General features: G+C 47.0%; 1 protein-coding gene across 1 annotated transcript; it reads right to left on the bottom strand.

Annotated features, from left to right (window-relative positions):
- Positions 1-460: 460 nt before the first annotated feature.
- Positions 461-18,446, bottom strand: traf3 (TNF receptor-associated factor 3). The gene is made up of 14 exons (XM_030357311.1): positions 18,206-18,446; positions 12,534-12,696; positions 11,135-11,324; positions 10,504-10,555; positions 9,940-10,044; positions 9,135-9,299; positions 8,806-8,886; positions 8,463-8,537; positions 6,120-6,212; positions 4,416-4,556; positions 3,620-3,782; positions 2,517-2,860; positions 1,734-1,925; positions 461-1,022 (listed from the first exon to the last, which is right to left on the bottom strand). The coding sequence occupies exons 2-14, from the start codon at positions 12,691-12,693 to the stop codon at positions 987-989; spliced, it is 1,797 nt and encodes a 598-aa protein (XP_030213171.1). The 5' UTR covers positions 12,694-12,696; positions 18,206-18,446; the 3' UTR covers positions 461-986.
- Positions 18,447-19,070: the final 624 nt, after the last annotated feature.

The raw sequence follows: 19,070 nt of genomic DNA, 5'->3' as shown, positions 1-19,070 counted from the left end.
GAGCCGCTCTAGGCCCTCTGGACGCTAACGAGCCGCTCTAGGCCCTCTGGACGCTAACGAGCCGCTCTAGACCCGAGGACGCTAACGAGCCCCTCTAGACCCGGGGACGCTAACCAGCCGCTCTAGACCCGGGGACGCTAACCAGCCGCTCTAGACCCGGGGACGCTAACGAGCCGCTCTAGACCCGAGGACGCTAACGAGCCCCTCTAGACCCGGGGACGCTAACCAGCCGCTCTAGACCCGAGGACGCTAACTAGCAGCTCTAGACCTGAGGACGCTAACGACCCTCTCTAGACCCGGGGACGCTAACGAGCCGCTCTAGACCCTCTGGATGCTAGCGACCCGCTCTAGACCCGGGGACGCTAACGAGCCGCTCTAGACCCTCTGGATGCTAGCGACCCGCTCTAGACCGGAGGTCGCTAACGACCGTCTCTAGAGCGGAAGGAGAGGCGGCAGAGAGGGCTTTTTAGTCGACATCTTTAATGTTTTTCACCTGAACAACCAGAGCGATGCTCCTCTGTGGCACGGCGCCTTCATCACACACTGCTCACGACACGCAGAAGAAGAACGGTTAAAAAGTCGCTTGATGCACGGCATCAGTAAGGGGAGGGGGGGGTGGGGCATGCCGAGGGACAACAGTCCTGTTGCCGTGGGGATGCCCCGTGTGGCCATAGTGATGCGTTAAACGTCCATGTTGGCTATGTACACCGAGACGCTGAGCTGAAATGTCCGCGGACCGGGCGGGAGGCGCCCCCCGGGGTCCGCCACTCCCCCAGGAGGAGGAGGATGAGGAGGAGGAGGTGCCCCGCCCGCTCAGGAGGCCCGGTCGGGACGGGGCCCGGCCGTCCCGCCACCCGCCCGTCTGTCTGTCTGTCTGTCTGCCGGACGGCAGGCGCTCCCGGGCCCGTCCACCGTTCCTCCGTTCTCCCATGATCCTTTGCTCTGCGGGGTTCGACAGATCAGCTGATCCGTTCGGGGTTCAGAGGTCAGGGGTCGGGGAGGTCAGAGGTATCCACGGTAACCTGTCGGATCAAATAAAAAAAAAACATGTTAGAACGTCCTCACTGCTCTAGATGGCGCAGATCTAGGTGAGATTTACTGATCTGAGGCAGTACCGCTCTATGATGAGACTAACTATTCTAGATGGTGGAACTCTTGGATTAGAGAATCGCTGCTCTAGATGATGCATATCTAGGATCAGACTGGCTGCTCTAAAGGGTAAAGCTGTAGGTTTAGACTGGCTGCTCTAGGCGGTACAGCTCTAGGTTTGGACTGCCTGCTTTAGGCGGTACAGCTCTGGGATCAGACTGGCTGCTCTAGGCGGTACAGCTCTAGATTTAGACTGGCTGCTCTAGGCGGTACAGCTCTAGGTTTAGACTGGCTGCTCTAGGCGGTACAGCTCTAAGTTTAGACTGGCTGCTCTAGGCGGTACAGCTCTAGGTTTAGACTGGCTGCTCTAGGCGGTACAGCTCTGGGATCAGACTGACGGCTCTAGGCGGTACAGCTCTAGGTTTAAACTGGCTGCTCTAGGCGGTGCAGCTCTAGGATCAGACTTGCTGCTCTAGGCGGTGCAGCTCTAGGATCAGACTGACGGCTCTAGGCGGTACAGCTCTAAGTTTAGACTGGCTGCTCTAGGCGGTACAGCTCTAGGATCAGACTGACGGCTCTAGGATCAGACTGACGGCTCTAGGCGGTGCAGCTCTAGGCGGTGCAGCTCTAGGGGGGCGGGGCACCTTGATGAAGATGGTGTCATCCTTGATGTAGGTGCCAGTGTCCAGGACGGTTTGCGCCACGAACAGCGGGCATCCCGAGGCGATGTTCATCTCGGCCACCGGCCGCCGGAAGCTGCTGCTGTTGGGGTCGGGCTTGAAGGCGTCGCCCAGGTGCTTCCTGGGGGGTCCCTGGTCCATCAGCATCAGGGTCACCTGCTCAGAGACACGGGCGGACGGTGAGCCCACGGCTGGAGGGCAGACGATGCCACGCGCGGTCGCAGTCCTCGGAGCTCCTCCAAGACACTGACTCTTTGTCGTTATTTTCTCAGTACCTTTGTAACATGTGCCAGTTCTATCATACAGTACGATAGGGTTGTTCTAGTTGTATTGAACCTATTTTGTTCTTAATTGCACTGTACCTTGTTACTCTTTACCTGCTTATACTATTATTTAAAAAAAAAATCTGCATAGTAAAGGAGAGCTTGGGATACAAAAATGTCATTGCCAACTATGACTGCTTGCCTGTTATGTCGTGCATTTGACAAATAAAATAACTTGAACAATAGCGCAGACAGCTCTAGGGCAGACGGCTTTAGGGCAAACAGACAGCTGTAGGGCAGACAGACAGCTTAAGGGCAGATAGACAGCTGTAGGGCAGACAGACAGCTGTAGGGCAGACAGACAGCTGTAGGGCAGACAGACAGCTGTAGGGCAGACAGACAGCTGTAGGGCAGACAGACAGGTGTAGGGCAGACAGACAGGTGTAGCGCAGACAGACAGGTGCAGCGCAGACAGACGGGTTACCTTCTGCTTAAAGGGCCAGGGCAGCAGCGCGTCGTACTCGCCCCTCATGACCACGAAGAAGAGCGACAGGTGCGTGCCCTTGCCCATGCCGTCGCCGTTCAGGTAGACGCGGGCGCACATCTTGTAGCCGAAGTAGCCGGTGTAGAAGGGCTGGGAGTACAGCGAGGACGTCTTGGAGGCCACCGCGTCCTGCTTGCGGCGCTTGTACTCGCGGATCTTCCAGATGAGCGTGCCGTTGAAGCTGGCCGTCTCCAGCACCTGGAAGCGCAGGTCCATGTCCGCCAGACGGATCTCGTGCACGCTCAGCATGTCGTCGTGGCGACTCAGCTGCGTCTCCATGGAGCCTGGGCAGGGGCGAGAGGAGGGCGAGGGTGAATCCCAGCTTGGGACCAGGGTTCGTATCGTTGACAGGGGAACACACTGAGGTCTCTCTGGAGATGTACAGTATATATTAGGGATGAACGATTAGAATAATTCAAACCGAGATCGCAATGTATTAAGACGCGATTTGCAAATCGCAAAGGCTGCGTTTAAATATATATATTTTTTGTGTTTTTTGTGATTCGCTAACATTACTGACAGTGAGATTCGTATTTATTTTTCTTTCACAATTCAATACTTAAATTAAGATGTTATCAATTCATGCATCACATAGGCCTGGCCTAAAGGAAAGAGCAGTTTATATGTTGTCGGCTTCCAATGTTGTCTTGGTCATACCATAGAATGATTTATTTCCTGTGTTTAGTGAATAATACAGATCATAACCAAACATTAAAAATAAAAATCGCATACTAAATCGCAATATTGATCGAAATAATCCCAATTAGATTATTTCCCCAAATCGTTCAGCCCTGTATATATGATGGAGTGTGTGTGGTGTATTAAAGTGTGTAAGGTACTGGTAGTATATATGACGGAGTGTGTGTGGTGTATTAAAGTGTGTAAGGTACTGGTAGTATATATGACGGAGTGTGTGTGGTGTATTAAAGTGTGTAAGGTACTGGTAGTATATATGACGGAGTGTGTGTGGTGTATTAAAGTGTGCAAGGTACTGGTAGTACATGTGACGGCGTGTGTGCGGTGTACTAAAGTGTGTAAGGTACCGTTGGCAGCCGGGCCGCGGGCCCCCTGCTCCAGGAGGGCCAGACCGGCCCTCAGGTTCTCCACCGCCCCCCTCAGCTCCCCCACCTCCTCCCGGAGGAGACGTAGCACCCGCAGCTCCAGCTCCACCTCCAGGAGCTTCTCCGACTGGGAGCTCATCAGCTTCTGCAGCCGGGGACATACATGGGGACATACATTAGTTCATACATTAGTTCATACATTAGTTCATACATTAGTTCACACATTAGTTCACACATTAGTTCACACATCAGTTCACACATCAGTTCATACATTAGTTCATACATTAACACACACATTAGTTCATTCATTAACACACACCTTCATACACATACCTTAATGAATACTTTAATACTCATACCTTAATATATGCATTAGTACACATAAACTTATAAATGCATTCATACTCATATCGTAATACTTAATATTCATACCTTAAAACATGCATCAATACATATAGCGCTTCTCTTCTGACCAATGTATTTATTTTAAGTTGCTCTGGATAAAAGTCTGCTAAATGGTGTGCATGTGCGTACAGGTCTGCGTGGGCGTGCATGTATGTATGTGTATGTATGCGAGTGCGTGTGTGTGTGCGTGCGTGCGTGCGTGCGTGCGTGCGTGCGTGCGTGCGTGCGTGCGTGCGTGCGTGTGTGTATGTATGCGAGTGCGTGTGTGCGTGCGTGCGTGCGTGCGTGCGTGCGTGCGTGCGTGCGTGCGTGCGTGCGTGCGTGCGTGCGTGCGTGCGTGCGTGCGTGCGTGCGTGCGTGTGTGTATGTATACCTGCATATTGACGATCTTCTGGTCCGTGAGCCGGTTCTTGTCCCTCAGCTCCTCGGTGAGTTTCTCCATCTCCGCCAGACGGCTGCTGAGACCCGGGAGCACCTTGGACCGCTCAAGCAGCTCCTCCCTCACGTCCTCCACCTACACACGCACACGCACACACACACACACACACACACACACACACACACACACACCATTAGGATATTAGGACAGGCTAAGATACTGGGACAGGGTAGGTTACTGGGACCGGGTAGGATACTGGGACAGGGTAGGGTACTGGGACAGGGTACTGGGACAGGGTAGGTTACTGGGACAGGATACTGGGACAGGGTACTGGGACAGGGTAGGGTACTGGGACAGGATACTGGGACAGGGTATGGTACTGGGACAGGATACTGGGACAGGGTAGGGTACTGAGACAGGGTAGGGTACTGAGACAGGGTAGGGTACTGAGACAGGGTAGGGTACTGAGACAGGGTAGGGTACTGGGACAGGGTAGGGTACTGAGACAGGGTACTGGGACCGGGTAGGGTAGGGTACTGGGACAGGGTAGGGTACTGGGACAGGGTACTGGGACAGGGTAGGGTAGGGTACTGGGACAGGGTACTGGAACAGGGTAGGGTACTGAGACAGGGTACTAGACAGGGTAAGGTACTAGACGGGGCCGTACCTTTCTTATCATCTGAGTCATCTCTCTGAGCTGTCCTGTCTACGTCCAAGTCCAAGCGTGTCAATGGAGGGGGGGGGGGGCAAGTTTAGAGTCTCAGTCTCCTTAGCCTCTCTCTAAGGTAAATCACCGTAGTCTCTGAGGCCCCTCACCTTAGTCTCTCTCTAAGGCAAATCACCGTAGTCTCTAAGGCCCCTCACCTTAGTCTCTCTCTAAGGTAAATCACCGTAGTCTCTAAGGCCCCTCACCTTAGTCTCTAAGGTCCCTCACCTTATTCTCTCTCTAAGGCCCCTCACCTTAGTCTCTAAGGTCCCTCACCTTAGTCTCTAAGGCCCCTCACCTTAGTCTCTAAGGCCCCTCACCTTAGTCTCTAAGGTCCCTCACCTTAGTCTCTCTCTAAGGCCCCTCACCTTAGTCTCTCTCTAAGGCCCCTCACCTTAGTCTCTCTCTAAGGCCCCTCACCTTAGTCTCTAAGGCCCCTCACCTTAGTCTCTCTCTAAGGCCCCTCACCTTAGTCTCTGAGGCCCCTCACCTTAGTCTCTAAGGCCCCTCACCTTAGTCTCTCTCTAAGGCCCCTCACCTTAGTCTCTCTCTAAGGCCCCTCACCTTAGTCTCTCTCTAAGGCCCCTCACCTTAGTCTCTCTCTAAGGCCCCTCACCTTAGTCTCTAAGGCCCCTCACCTTAGTCTCTCTCTAAGGCCCCTCACCTTAGTCTCTAAGGCCCCTCACCTTAGTCTCTAAGGCCCCTCACCTTAGTCTCTCTCTAAGGCCCCTCACCTTAGTCTCTAAGGCCCCTCACCTTAGTCTCTCTCTAAGGCCCCTCACCTTAGTCTCTAAGGCCCCTCACCTTAGTCTCTAAGGCCCCTCACCTTAGTCTCTCTCTAAGGCCCCTCACCTTAGTCTCTAAGGCCCCTCACCTTAGTCTCTAAGGCCCCTCACCTTAGTCTCTCCCTAAGGCCCCTCACCTTAGTCTCTAAGGCCCCTCACCTTAGTCTCTCTCTAAGGCCCCTCACCTTAGTCTCCGAGGCCCCTCACCTTAGTCTCCAGGGCACAGCTCCTAGATAACATCATCCTCAGGTGATCTGCTGCCGACTCCGCCTCATGGTCCCTGATGTCCTGGTTTGATCCCTGATGATACCCGACATATTAGTACATAGTAGTAAATAGTAGAACATAGTAGTACATGGTAGTACATGGTAGTACATATTAGAACATGGTAGTACATATTAGAACATAGTAGTACATATAAGTACATGGTAGTAAATATTAGAACATAGTAGTACATATTAGAACATAGTAATACATATTAGTACATATTAGTACATAGTAGTACACATTAGAACATAGTAGTGCATGGCAGTACATATAAGTACATGGTACATAGCAGACATGGGGGACTCGAGTCACATGACTTGACTCGAGTCAGACTCGAGTCGCAAATTTGAGGACTTGAGACTTGCTTGACTAACACTGATAAAAGACTCGACTTGACTTTGACTTGGTCTTCATGACTTGAGACTTGACTTAGACTTGAGACAGATGACTCGAAAGGACTTTTCTAAAGTTATATTATAGGTTGGATATGTGATTTGCGATACGCCAGCAGATTTTGAAAAGACGCAACTCAAATGGTCCTACCCACTCTACTTCAACGCTGACTCTGACTCCACCCATTCCAAGTACATGGACGCGCAATCACACAAGAGCGCGAACACAGATGCGCGAGAGTGGGCCAGGGCAGGCTAGCTAGGTTGGAGTTTAGGGTTGTATTCTAGCGCTAGGTCCAAATGTGGATTAGCTAGTAAACTAGCTCCAATAGCTACCGCAGGATAACAACAAACAGAAGCTTGCTCTGAGTCACGAGCTTTGAGTACGTGCACGAAGAGGTCACGCGCGGGGGGAGGGGGAGTGCAGTACGACCGTTTGATTGACGTACTTACTGTGTTTCTGAAAATCATTGGCTGGAGTTTTTCGAGCCCTGCCCGTTCCACAGATGATTAACTTGTTTAATTTTCATGTCAGTAGGCTACTTCTAACTCAGTGGTTTTAAGTGTCTTTTTGTTCAAGGTGGAGGTACGAGTTATAGCAGTCCCTGCATCAAGTGCACCTGTTGAACATGTGTTCAGCCATGGTGGGGTGATAATGTGACCGCATCATTCAGAACTCAGTGACAAAGTACTGTCAAATTATTTTTTTTGCAAATGCAATGCATTGTAAGTCGATGTATGTTGCGAGGCAGCAAGATTGCTACCAGCTTTCAGGCTTGTGTATTACCATTTCCCCTTCCTACAGTATGTGTATGTGATATTACTTTTGAAATATTCTTTTTTTTCATGTCTGATGCCATGTGTTGCAAATAATATTCTACAACATGTAGGGAGATTGAGTGATTGACTTGATCTGTTGTCGTATACAGCTACCTAGAGGTTCTATTTGATTCTGTTCATAGGTTGGAGGTAATGATCATAAAAAACATTTTCAAACTATGCACATAATGGTTTTGGAATGTTTTGAATAGTTTGAGTTATTGTTATTGTTAAGACATTGTTATTGTTAATGTTGAAGTAAAATGAACCACTCTCTTTACCGATTTTTAAATGTGGAAACTGGGTTAGATCATCAGATTTTTGTATGACTTGACTTGTGACTTGCTTGACCTGAGCAATGACTTGACTTGTGACTTGCTTGATTCTCACCACAGTGACTTGGGACTTGGTTGAGACTTGAAGGTTATGACTTGAGACTTGCTTGTGACTTGCACATTAATGACTTACCCCCACCTCTGGTACATAGTAGTACTAGGGCTGGGTAATAAAAATCGATTTCATCGATTTTGGATCGATTTCATTTAAATTTTGCAATATCGATTCATAGGGCATGAAGTCGATTTTTTGTTTTGTTTTGTTACCATCATTATTATTTTTGCACTTTAATAAACAATGCCTTAATGCAATTTGCAGTGATGGAATGTTGTAGTTCAAGTACACTTTCACTTGCATTTCACAATTGCACTTTTGAGACTTGAGACAGTTTTGTTTACAGCTCAAGTTTAAACTGTCCAATTTACAAGTTTGCACTTAAAACCTGTTATTTAAGATGAAGAGAAAAAAAAAATTGTATTTTGCAACACAGTTGAGCCATTTTCATTATTTGAGAGCAGATTGAATCGAATAGATTCAGAACCTTATGAGCCAGCCCTAAGTAGTACATATTAGTACATATAAGTACACAGTAGTAGTAATTCTATACAACTCATGCGTCTTATGAAAAAGCCTTCAAATGTAAAATAATGAAATGTTACAAGGTCAAATGATTAAAATGTGATGTATATCTACATGATTGTTTATGTGTATATCTTCTGATTACTAAGTACTTCACCTTCTGAGTGCAGCCGTAGCGCTGGAAAGGACACAAGGCCTGAGACTTTGGACATTCCTGCTGGTGGCTGGAGAGCTGGGGGGGGGGGGGGGGGGGGGGAAGGGAAAAAGAGAGAGAGAGAGAGAGAGAGAGAGAGAGAGAGAGAGAGAGAGAGAGAGAGAGAGAGAGAGAGAGAGAGAGAGAGAGAGAGAGAGAGAGAGAGAGAGAGAGAGAGAGAGAGAGAGAGAGAGAGAGAGAGAGAGAGAGAGATTTTAATGCTTCCACTCTGCTGTACCCTTATGAACAGCGATACGCGTCGTCCCCACTGTACTCTACTGTACCGCTCGTGTAACCTGGGCCCTACCTTGTTCCTCAGCAGAGGGGAGTGTGAGCAGTTGTTCGGACAGGCAACAGGGAACGCTGGACACACCGTCTCCTTGTGTTTCTGGAACAGTCAAACCAGAACACTAGGAATACAGCAGTTCATTGACGGCCATGTTGGGTGTACCTCTGGTGAAGTAGTTAATTGACAGCCATGTTGCGTGTACTTCTGGTAAAAGTAGTTAATTGAAGGCCATGTTGTGTGTACCTCTGGTAAAGTAGTTAATTGACGGCCATGTTGTGTGTACCTCTGGTAAAGTAGTTAATTGACGGCCCTGTTGTGTGTACCATTAGCAGCAGCAGTGACTGTACCTGTAGTTCACTGAGGGGCATCTTGTGTTTGCAGTATTCACAGCTGCTCTCTCTGTGTTTACACTTGAAGCCCAGGTGGTCCGAGATGTCCTTCCTCATCACCCTCTCCTTACACTTCCCCAGGGGGCACGGGACTTCAAAGAATGGACACACGTTGAGATGGTCCTGAGACACATGGAGACGGACAGGGAGTAGGGAGCCATTTATCATTATTAACCATTCATTTAGTTTGTTAGAGAATATAATAAATTGGTTAGAGACTAACTCTACTCTATTTCAATCAGTCAGACAAACTACTCTATTTCAATTAGAGACTAAGTACTCTATTTCAATTTGTCAGAGACTAACTCTACTCTATTTCCATAAGTTAGACTGACTACTCTATTCAGAGAGAAGACTAGAGAGTAGACTAACTCTAATCCATTTAAAATGGTTTGAAACTAGACCAACTCTACTCTATTTAAATTGGTTAGAGACTAGACCAACTCTACTTATTTTGGTAGAGACCAGTTTCTGAATGTTCATTTATGCTGTTCTTCTGTAGATTTTTATTTGTTTAGAAAAATAGCTATGAAAAATAGCTTCTAAGTGTCAGCTAAAAATAGCTAACATTTAACTAATGCTGACAGATTTCACTATAATCATGGCAACGAAAATTGCAATGATAGTATTTTAGATGATATCTAAAAAAATCGTTCATAAATATAGCGACGCAACATCAATATAATAAACCGCTAAACTATCATCGTGCTCGTGAACAGTGGTCTGTTGGCTCTAGGTCATAGGGTGCTTTTTTTTTTCTCACTGGGACTTGCTGCAGGGTCATGTGTTCAACACAGCCGTTGGAATGACTGCGACAGAGAACGTTGAGGGCCATGATCTCCCTGTGACAGCACACGTCACGGAACACCTGCAACACACACAGCAAGGTTACTATCTAGCTAGCAGCTAGCTCAACGCAAGCATCAGGATGACGAGCTAGCTAGCCAAAACACAAACATGGTTACTATCAAGCTAGCTAAACGCAAACATTACATTAACTGCCAACTAGCTGGCTTATCACAAATATCACGTTTCATGCTAACTATTTAGCTAAACACAAATATCACGTAACCTGCTTACTAGCTAGCTAACCACAAACATCACATTATCTGCAAACTGGCTAGCTAGCTTAACAGAAACGTCACAGTTACCCGCCAACTAGCTAGGTCAATGAATCATCAAAGTAACATGCTTATTACGCATTATGGATTGGCTAAAGGCTAACCCATCGCCAGGTCGAAGATTGATTCATTGATTGATCAGGATTTATAGGTTAAGGGGTTGGTCTGAGTGATCATCAACACAAGTGTCATCCCTAGCTTCCTACCTTCTCCTTAAACAAGGGCTCCATATCCACAGGACACATGGGTTTGGGATGGCTGGGGACAGTAGAGGAGAACAGTGGTTTCTATTGGGGTGCGTTCCAATCGTCAGTAGAAATGTAGTTGCAAATATCAAGTTCGAGGTCGACCTGATGGAAGCCCTACGTTAGCGCGAGTGTGGGGTTTGAAGGTCTGAGTGTTAGATGATGAAGGCTATCCGTCGGTGTCTGACTGATAAGAGGACGGAGGCCCTAGGTTGGGGTCTGAGTGTTGGATGATGAAGGCCCCACGTTGGGGTCTCAGTGTTAGATGATGTTTGGGTCCGAGTGTTAGATGAAGTTTGCGTCCGAGTGTTAGATGATGTTTGGGTCCGAGTGTTAGATGATGTTTGGGTCTGAGTGTTAGATGATGTTTGCGTCTGAGTGTTAGATGATGTTTGCGTCTGAGTGTTGGATGACGTTGGGGTCTCAGTGTTAGATGATGTTTGGGTCTGAGGGTTAGATGACTGAGGCTCTACATTGGGGTCCGAGTGTTAGATGATGAGGGCCCTAGGTTAGTGTAAGTGTGTGTTAGATGAAGGTAGCCTTATGTTGGTGTCTGACGGGTTAGATGATGACGGTCTGGGGAGGGCAGTACCTGAGCAGCTCGTTGATGCAGCTGTCACAGAAGCGGTGGCCGCACTCGGTCTGCCGGGGCTGACATAGCACCAGCCTGCAGGCCTCACAGCAGTACTTGGGCTCCGGAGTCGCTAGGAAGCGGTCTCTGAAGCCGCCCTGCACCGGGAGGAAGCCGCAGTCCGGCCCGTGGGAACCGCCTGAGCCATGTTCTGCATAACATAAGGTATCATTACAACATGTGCTGTATAACATAAGGTATCACTACAACATGTTCTGTATAACATAACGTATCACTACAACATGTTCTGTATAACATAAGGTATCACTACAACATGTTCTGTATAACATAAGGTATCACTACAACATGTTCTGTATAACATGACGTATCACTACAACATATTCTGTATAACATTAATATGGCTGGGCAAGTTAACGCGTTTATTACATGTTATTATTTTAATGCGATTAACACAACTTTTTTTACTTTGATTTTGAAAGGTTTTGCCCACAGAATGTCAACATTCATATCAGAAATCCTTTTTGTTTTCAGTTCCACTTACTTTAATTTAAATTACCCTTGCAGTAAGTGACTGCTACAATTGTAGTAAGTGACAGCCTGTTTACAATTCCCAAATCTGTGGCGCTACTTATTTGAATTTAACTACAATTGTAGTAACTGTTGGTTTACAATTGTACTAATTAACTGCCTGTTTATAATTCTCAAATGTGTGATGTTCCGTAAGTTTCACATTCAACCCACACTGAGTGAGTCAATAAAACTCCCTCAAGATCACTTGGTCTAGTTTTTGCTTATTAAGTACATTTGGTATGAATGATAATGTGTCATTCCATGTGATAATCTCATTTAACTTCAATTGGAGTGGATTTAAAATAGAATTTTCGAAGTGCGATTAGTATGCGATTAATCACATTTAATTTTTTGTTGCCCGGCCCTAAACATTACGTATCACTACAGCATGTTCTATATAACATAACACTACATGTTCTATATAACATAACGTATCACTACAACACGTTCTATTAAACACAGTGTACCACTACAACACGTTCTATATAACATAGTGTATCCCTACAACATATATACTGTAACTTTACATAGAACTAAGACATAAACTGTAATATAAAGTAGAAATAAAGTGATTACTAATGTACTGTAGCGTATGAAAGTATGACTAAATACACCTATAACCTGTAACAGATAGTGAACGACATAAAGTCAAGTCGATGTCTCCGTTTACTTCAAACATTTGAACAGTTGTTTTTTTTCATATTCAGACCTGATTAAAATGGATTTCATGGTTTATTTTGTTAAAGATTCTAGTGATAGAGAGGAGCCGACTGATGGCTGGATGACTACGGCCCGCTCTGGGACGGACGGACGGACGGGGGCAGCGTACCTGGGGGGGCCTCCACATGGGACCGGGCGTTGGCCTGGCGTAACGAGACGCCAGGGGGGACCAAGGAGAGGGGCATGTTATTGGCCAGAGAGCTCGCCGTCGCCCCCTGCTGGAGTGGGATCTGGATCTCCCTTCCACCAGGACTGCCCCCTGCAGACATGACCTGCAGGGCGGGAGAGAGCCGGGGTCAGGGGGGGGCCGGCCTGGTCCGGGTTCAGGTAGGGCTGGGCGATTCGTCGAACTTTGATCGCGATTTCGATTTTAGCGTCGAACTATCACAAAATTAACGTAATCAAATTTTTCGATAGATATCTGTATATTATTTTAGATTGGAAAATTATATTTTTTACCATTTTGTGTACATTTTAAAGGCAAAATTTCAAAATTCTCAGTTACAACGTTTTTTTTGGGAGAGATGCTGAATAAATACATCATGTTTTCACACTCAAAAAATAATAGTTTGAATAATCGTGATTTCAATATAGAATAGAATAGAATATCTTTATTGTCATTGTAACAAGTACAACGAAATTAAGTGCAGTCCTTGTTCAGTGCAAATACATCACATTGAGGTAGTACGTATAAATAAATAAATAAATAAATAAAAACTATAATCAACTAAGTACACTAAAAAACACACCAACACAAACATTCACATTTATCAATGTGCCTACACGAATGTGATACACAACACAACTATGCTCTGGTAGCAACATTTAGTGAGGTTATGGCTGTTGGATAAAAACTGTTTTGTAGTCTGTTTGTTCTTGTTTTCATGGACCTGTATCTCCTGCCTGATGGCATTAGTTCAAACAGTTTAGATTGACCCAAATAATCGTGATCATGATGTTTCCCATAACCGAGCAGCCCTAGGTTCAGGGTGAATCGGGCTCTTCAACGCTGTGGTCTACTGGGCCCACTGCACGCAAATACTATCGACGTGTTCCTGGTTCTATGACAATATATGGAAATAACCGGAGACAGACGGTCTAGAAATGCACACGCAACACATGACACACACACATGCAACGCACACCAGATGCAACACACACACACACACACACACGCATGCATGTATTCAACACACACACACGCACACATATAACACACACCGGATGCAACACACACATAAACACACACACGCATGCATGCAACACACACACACACGCAAACATATAACACACACCAGATGCAACACACACAAACACACACATGCATTCATGCAACAGACACACACACATATGCAACATACACACACATGCAACACACAAACATGCAACACACACACACAACACACCAACACAATCCTCATAAGACATTCTTCTGTCATGGGTTCATAACCCGTGAGGCCTGTAGACCCTAACAATGTGACCTCTGACCCCATCATGTACTCCAATAGGCCGCTGTCACCCTGTAAACCAGCCTTACAGGTTATCCAATAGGCTGCCTTGTCTCTGGCGATCTGGCAGCAGACACAGCTGAAAGTACCGTGACATCACTCGAGAGAAATGAAACCAACCTCAAAGGGGAATTCTCTGGCTCCATTTACTCTACTGGTGTCTACTGGTATATACAGTATACACACACACACACACACACACACACACACACACACACACACACACACACACACACACACACACACACACACACACACACACACACACACACACACACACACACACACACACACACACTATACTGGTATTTAATATACACCCTACTGGTCTCCACTGGCCTACAAATACAATAGTTATTTTAGTTGTACAGACACTCTACTGGTTTCCTTACACTGTACTGGTTTCTCTATAGGTGTACATATATATATATTCTACTGGTTAATCTACATTGTACTGGGCTCGACTGGTCTAAACACTATTGGTCAGGTTGCTCTATACGGGTTGTCCTTTTTTACACCCTCGTGGTTCCTCAATACTACAGTGATCTCTATACTAGGGATGTGAACAACTCAAATTATTCATGGTCGAATAATCAGTGGGTGGTATGAACGAATAATCGATTATTCGATGTGTGCCGACATTCACAAAGGCAGCCATGGATCATCGGCAAGAAATCACTTAATATCTTAAACGCAAAAAAACAACTACCTGCTAAGTAGTTCCGGTCAAATTGTCTAATGTGAAAAATGCATTAAACTGTAATCAGAAGACGCGATATATGCTAGACCCTATAGTATCTGTGGTATAAAGGCTGGGACAAATTTAAATTATATGTTGAAAGTATAGGCCGTCGCGAATCCCATTGAAACGAATGGCACAGTTATTCGGTCTTCAAAACGAGAGCTGGTAAATTGTTAAAAAATGAATTAAACTGTAATCAGACAACGCGGTGATACTGTATGCTATAGACCTGAGAGTATCTGTTGTATAAAGGCTTGATCGAATTTTGAATTATAAATATGTACAAAGCATAACGTTAGCTCTCTGGCTCATAGCTGAGCGGACTAGAATACCTCCCGTTGCCAAGTCGTTGCTAAGGACCGTCCTATTTACTGGAGGAGTGAACAACATTTCCGTTGCATAAGAACCTTTCGGGAAGGTAATGATTGTTCCAGGTATTAGTCAAACCCTCAAGCGTTACCAGGAAAACAAAGTTATGGCTTGTGAAAAACGTTATATTTGAATGGAAATAAATGTTAACGGTCCAAATGTTAAAAATCGATTTTGAGCCTTGGGAACGAATAAACGAATAATCGAATATTCTGACCCATCTCTACTCTACTGGTCTCTATACTCTACTGCTTTCTCTATACTTTACTGGTTTATATACTGAACTGGTTGCTATTGGTGTCTCTATACTTGACTGATCTATACGCTCTACAAGGCTCTCCTACTGGTCTCTATATTCAACTGTCTCTCTATGGTGACTCTACTGATGTCAATACTGGTCTATACTACACACACACACACACACACACACACACACACACACACACACACACACACACACACACACACACACACACACACACACACACACACACACACACACACACACACACACACACACACACACACACACACACACACACACACTGCTTTCTCAATACTTTACTGGTTTCATTATACTCCCCCCTCTATACTCGAATTGTCCCTTCTGGTCCATCTATGCTGTACTGGTCTCTATACTCCACTGTTCTCTCTCTAGTGGTCTCTGTACCTTGCTGGTCTATACTCTACTGGCCTGTCCGTCCATACTTTGATGGTGTCTTTATACTCTGCTGGTCTCTCTATCTCCTCTAATGCAGAGGTCAGTCAGAAAGATGGCACCCGGGGCCAAAAAGCACAGATAAGACCCCCAAACCAGCCAGACCCTGGTCTCTCTTTCTGCCCTGGTCTCTCTCTCCCACCCTGGTCTCTCTCTCCCCCACTGGTCTCTCCCACCCTGGTCTCTCTCTCCGCCCTGGTCTCTCTCTCCCACCCTGGTCTCTCTCTCTCCCCACCCTGGTCTCTCTCTCCCACCCTGGTCTCTCTCTCTCCCCACCCTGGTCTCTCTCTCCCACCCTGGTCTCTCTCTCCCCCCGCCCTGGTCTCTCTCTCCCACCCTGGTCTCTCTCTCCCACCCTGGTCTCTCTCTCCCACCCTGGTCTCACTCTCCCTGCCCTGGTCTCCCCCCCTGGTCTCTCTCTCCGCCCTGGTCTCTCTCCCCGACCTGGTCTCTCCCTCTCCCTTCCCTGGTCTCTCTCTCCCCGCCCTGGTCTATCTCTCTCCACCCCGCCCTGGTCTCTCTCTCTCCCTTCCCTGGTCTCTCTCTCTCCCTCTCTCCCTTCCCTGGTCTCTCTCTCTCCCCACCCTGGTCTCTCTCTCCCACCCTGGTCCCTCTCTCCCCCCGCCCTGGTCTCTCTCTCCCACCCTGGTCTCTCTCTCCCACCCTGGTCTCACTCTCCCTGCCCTGGTCTCCCCCCCTGGTCTCTCTCTCCACCCTGGTCTCTCTCCCCGCCCTGGTCTCTCTCTCTCCCTTCCCTGGTCTCTCTCTCTCCCTTCCCTGGTCTCTCTCTCCCCGCCCTGGTCTATCTCTCTCCACCCCGCCCTGGTCTCTCTCTCTCCCTTCCCTGGTCTCTCTCTCTCTCTCTCTCTCTCTCTCTCTCTCCCTTCCCTGGTCTCTCTCTCTCTCCCCCCCGGTCTCTCTCCCCCCCTGGTCTCTCACTCCCACCCTGTTCTCTCTCCGCCTGGTCTCTCTCTCCCACCCTGGTCTCTCTCTCCCACCCTGGTCTCTCTCCGCCTGGTCTCTCTCTCCCACCCTGCCCACTCACTGACACATCATTCATAGACGTCGCCCATTCAAAATGTCGAGGCAGAGAAACCGTCTCTGTAATCCATGTTGCAATGAAGCCCGAGCACGGGACCAGACGGAGCGTGCGCGTCTGCACCCTCTATTCAATCCTTATGAAACAGTCACCCTGCGATGAAGGCCCTGATCACGGGACAGCTTTCAATATTTACCTTTTCCTCAATTCGACATAATTGCGGGTGAATATGATACTCACAAAATCCACGGGGAAACACTGAATCCTAATCCTTAATGGGTGTTTGGGAGGATGAGTGAGGCCAGGGGGACTACTCAACTGGTCTCTCTCCACTCGACTGATCTATTTCTACTCTTATGGTCTCTCTGCACTATACTGGTTTCTACTGGTCCCTTTCTGCTCTACTGATCTATTTATACTCTACTGGTAACGCTCTACTCTACTGGTATATTTATACTCTTCTTTTTTCTGCTGGCCCCTTTCTACTATACTGCTCTATTTCTACCCTACTGGTCTATCTCTTCTCTACTCTGTTTCTACTGCTCTTTACTGGCTACCAGAAGCATTGATTGGCTGACCAGCTAAAATGTCGGCCTAGTTTCTGCTGGTTGACAGATAGTAGGCAGATGGCTGGTAGGTGGGTAGATAGAAAAGACAGTGTATATTTCGAGGCAGATGTTTCAATGTGTTGGTCAATTCTAATGAACAAACTACAAATTCAATGCAGAGTTCATTTCTAATTTACGTCACCATAACCAAAGAAGCTTAGAGCACGTTAAACAGAAACGTCAAAACATCACAGCTGTTATTCATGCAAAATCTGTTTTCATTTTCTAGTGAAATGAAAATAACCCTTCCGAGGCATAAAGTAGAATTATGATTTTCATGCAGAAATTACATAATTCATATCCTATGTTGGAATGATTTCGTGCACAATCAGCCCAGTGGTCATGGGTGACCTAGTGCAATGCTAATACATGTGCTATATTTATATCACCTCTTATTACCTCCCCAGGATTCAGTGAATGATTAAAGATATTATCCACCAAGCCCCCTTCACTTCAGCCCCACATCCATCAGCACCTCTCTCCCCATCCCAACCATCACCACCTCACCTAATTAGTCCTCAAGGTGTGCAGACAGACAGAGCTCGCCCCTCATCTCCACCAACACACATTTTCAATAAATGTACATTTTATTCCCAGGAGACGCGGGTATGGGGTTATTCTGAGGCTCGCTGCTCCGCGTTCAGCGGCACACAATGGGCTCTGACATTACCTCATCCACTATCAGTTGGCTAATGTTGCCGTAGCCTAGCGTTAGCCTAGCCTAGCCTAGCCTTTATTAAGAGCCGCCAATCTCCACATTTATTCCAGAATAGCGCAGCGGGCCGCTCTGTACTCACATGAATCAGACGCGGAAATCGGCTACACCGACCAGCCGCCACATCCCGACCCGCTACACGCCTTCGAGCTCCCGCAGTGCAAACACATCGTTCACCTACGGTCCTCAAACACTGGCTTTTTAAAATTCATGGGTGACGGCGAGCAGACGCTGCTTATATGTTGATGTTACACTGGAAAGCCCCATCAGCTTCTTCCGCTCAGGAAATCCCCGTCAGAAAAAACACCGCAGACCGCAGCCGCGCCGGTAGATGGCGCTGTTGGCTGGACGCTCATGCATTTATTGTAGGCTGCACTTCATACACCGATTTTGTTTGACAGTGCTTCCCAACCTTCGCTAGTCTTCTGCAACCCCCCATCATCCCCATCAGAACGGTCCAACTACACCTTCATCCACAACAAACCATATCTGTTTTCCTTTGAACTGTTATCATTTAGCAGGACTATAGTAACATTGATATTGTTGTGCATAGGCTTGTAATATTTAAGATGAGGCATACTTCAATTAGTTCTTAACCTAATTGAGAAGCAATTATATTTAAATAATTAAACAATGTTTGTTATGTTCTAGTTTTTGCTTTAAAGTCTAAAACTAAGTACCCCATGGGGGTCTCATCTATAGCCCACAAATATCTGAAGCTCATTCAGAGATCATTAATTATATTCTTTCACTCTATCCCTCCCAACCCCACCAGACAGTAGTGTATTATACTCCTATTGTCTCGGGGCCGGAGCCCCTTTCTGTTTCTATTCCCGTCACCCTGCGTCCTGAAGCCCAGGACTTCCCCGGGATCAGACTCCGGAGTTCACCGGCCCAAGATACCGGTCTGATGGTCATCAGGCTCCGTAATTCACCAGACGCTCCGG

This window comes from Gadus morhua, chromosome 5 (assembly GCF_902167405.1).
Source record: "Gadus morhua chromosome 5, gadMor3.0, whole genome shotgun sequence".
Lineage (NCBI taxonomy): Eukaryota > Metazoa > Chordata > Actinopteri > Gadiformes > Gadidae > Gadus > Gadus morhua.
Note: the sequence above shows the minus strand (reverse complement) of the source record. Positions and strands in the feature narration are given on the sequence as shown.

Excerpts from the sequence above, each read along its gene's own strand:
- traf3 (XM_030357311.1), bottom strand. The coding sequence starts at position 12,693 with ATGTCTGCAGGGGGCAGTCCTGGTGGAAGGGAGATCCAGATCCCACTC. Across the intron at positions 3,783-4,415 it reads AGAAGATCGTCAATATGCAG|AAGCTGATGAGCTCCCAGTC; the intron begins GTATACATACAC and ends CCCCGGCTGCAG. Across the intron at positions 2,861-3,619 it reads CCGCGGCCCGGCTGCCAACG|GCTCCATGGAGACGCAGCTG; the intron begins GTACCTTACACA and ends GCCCCTGCCCAG.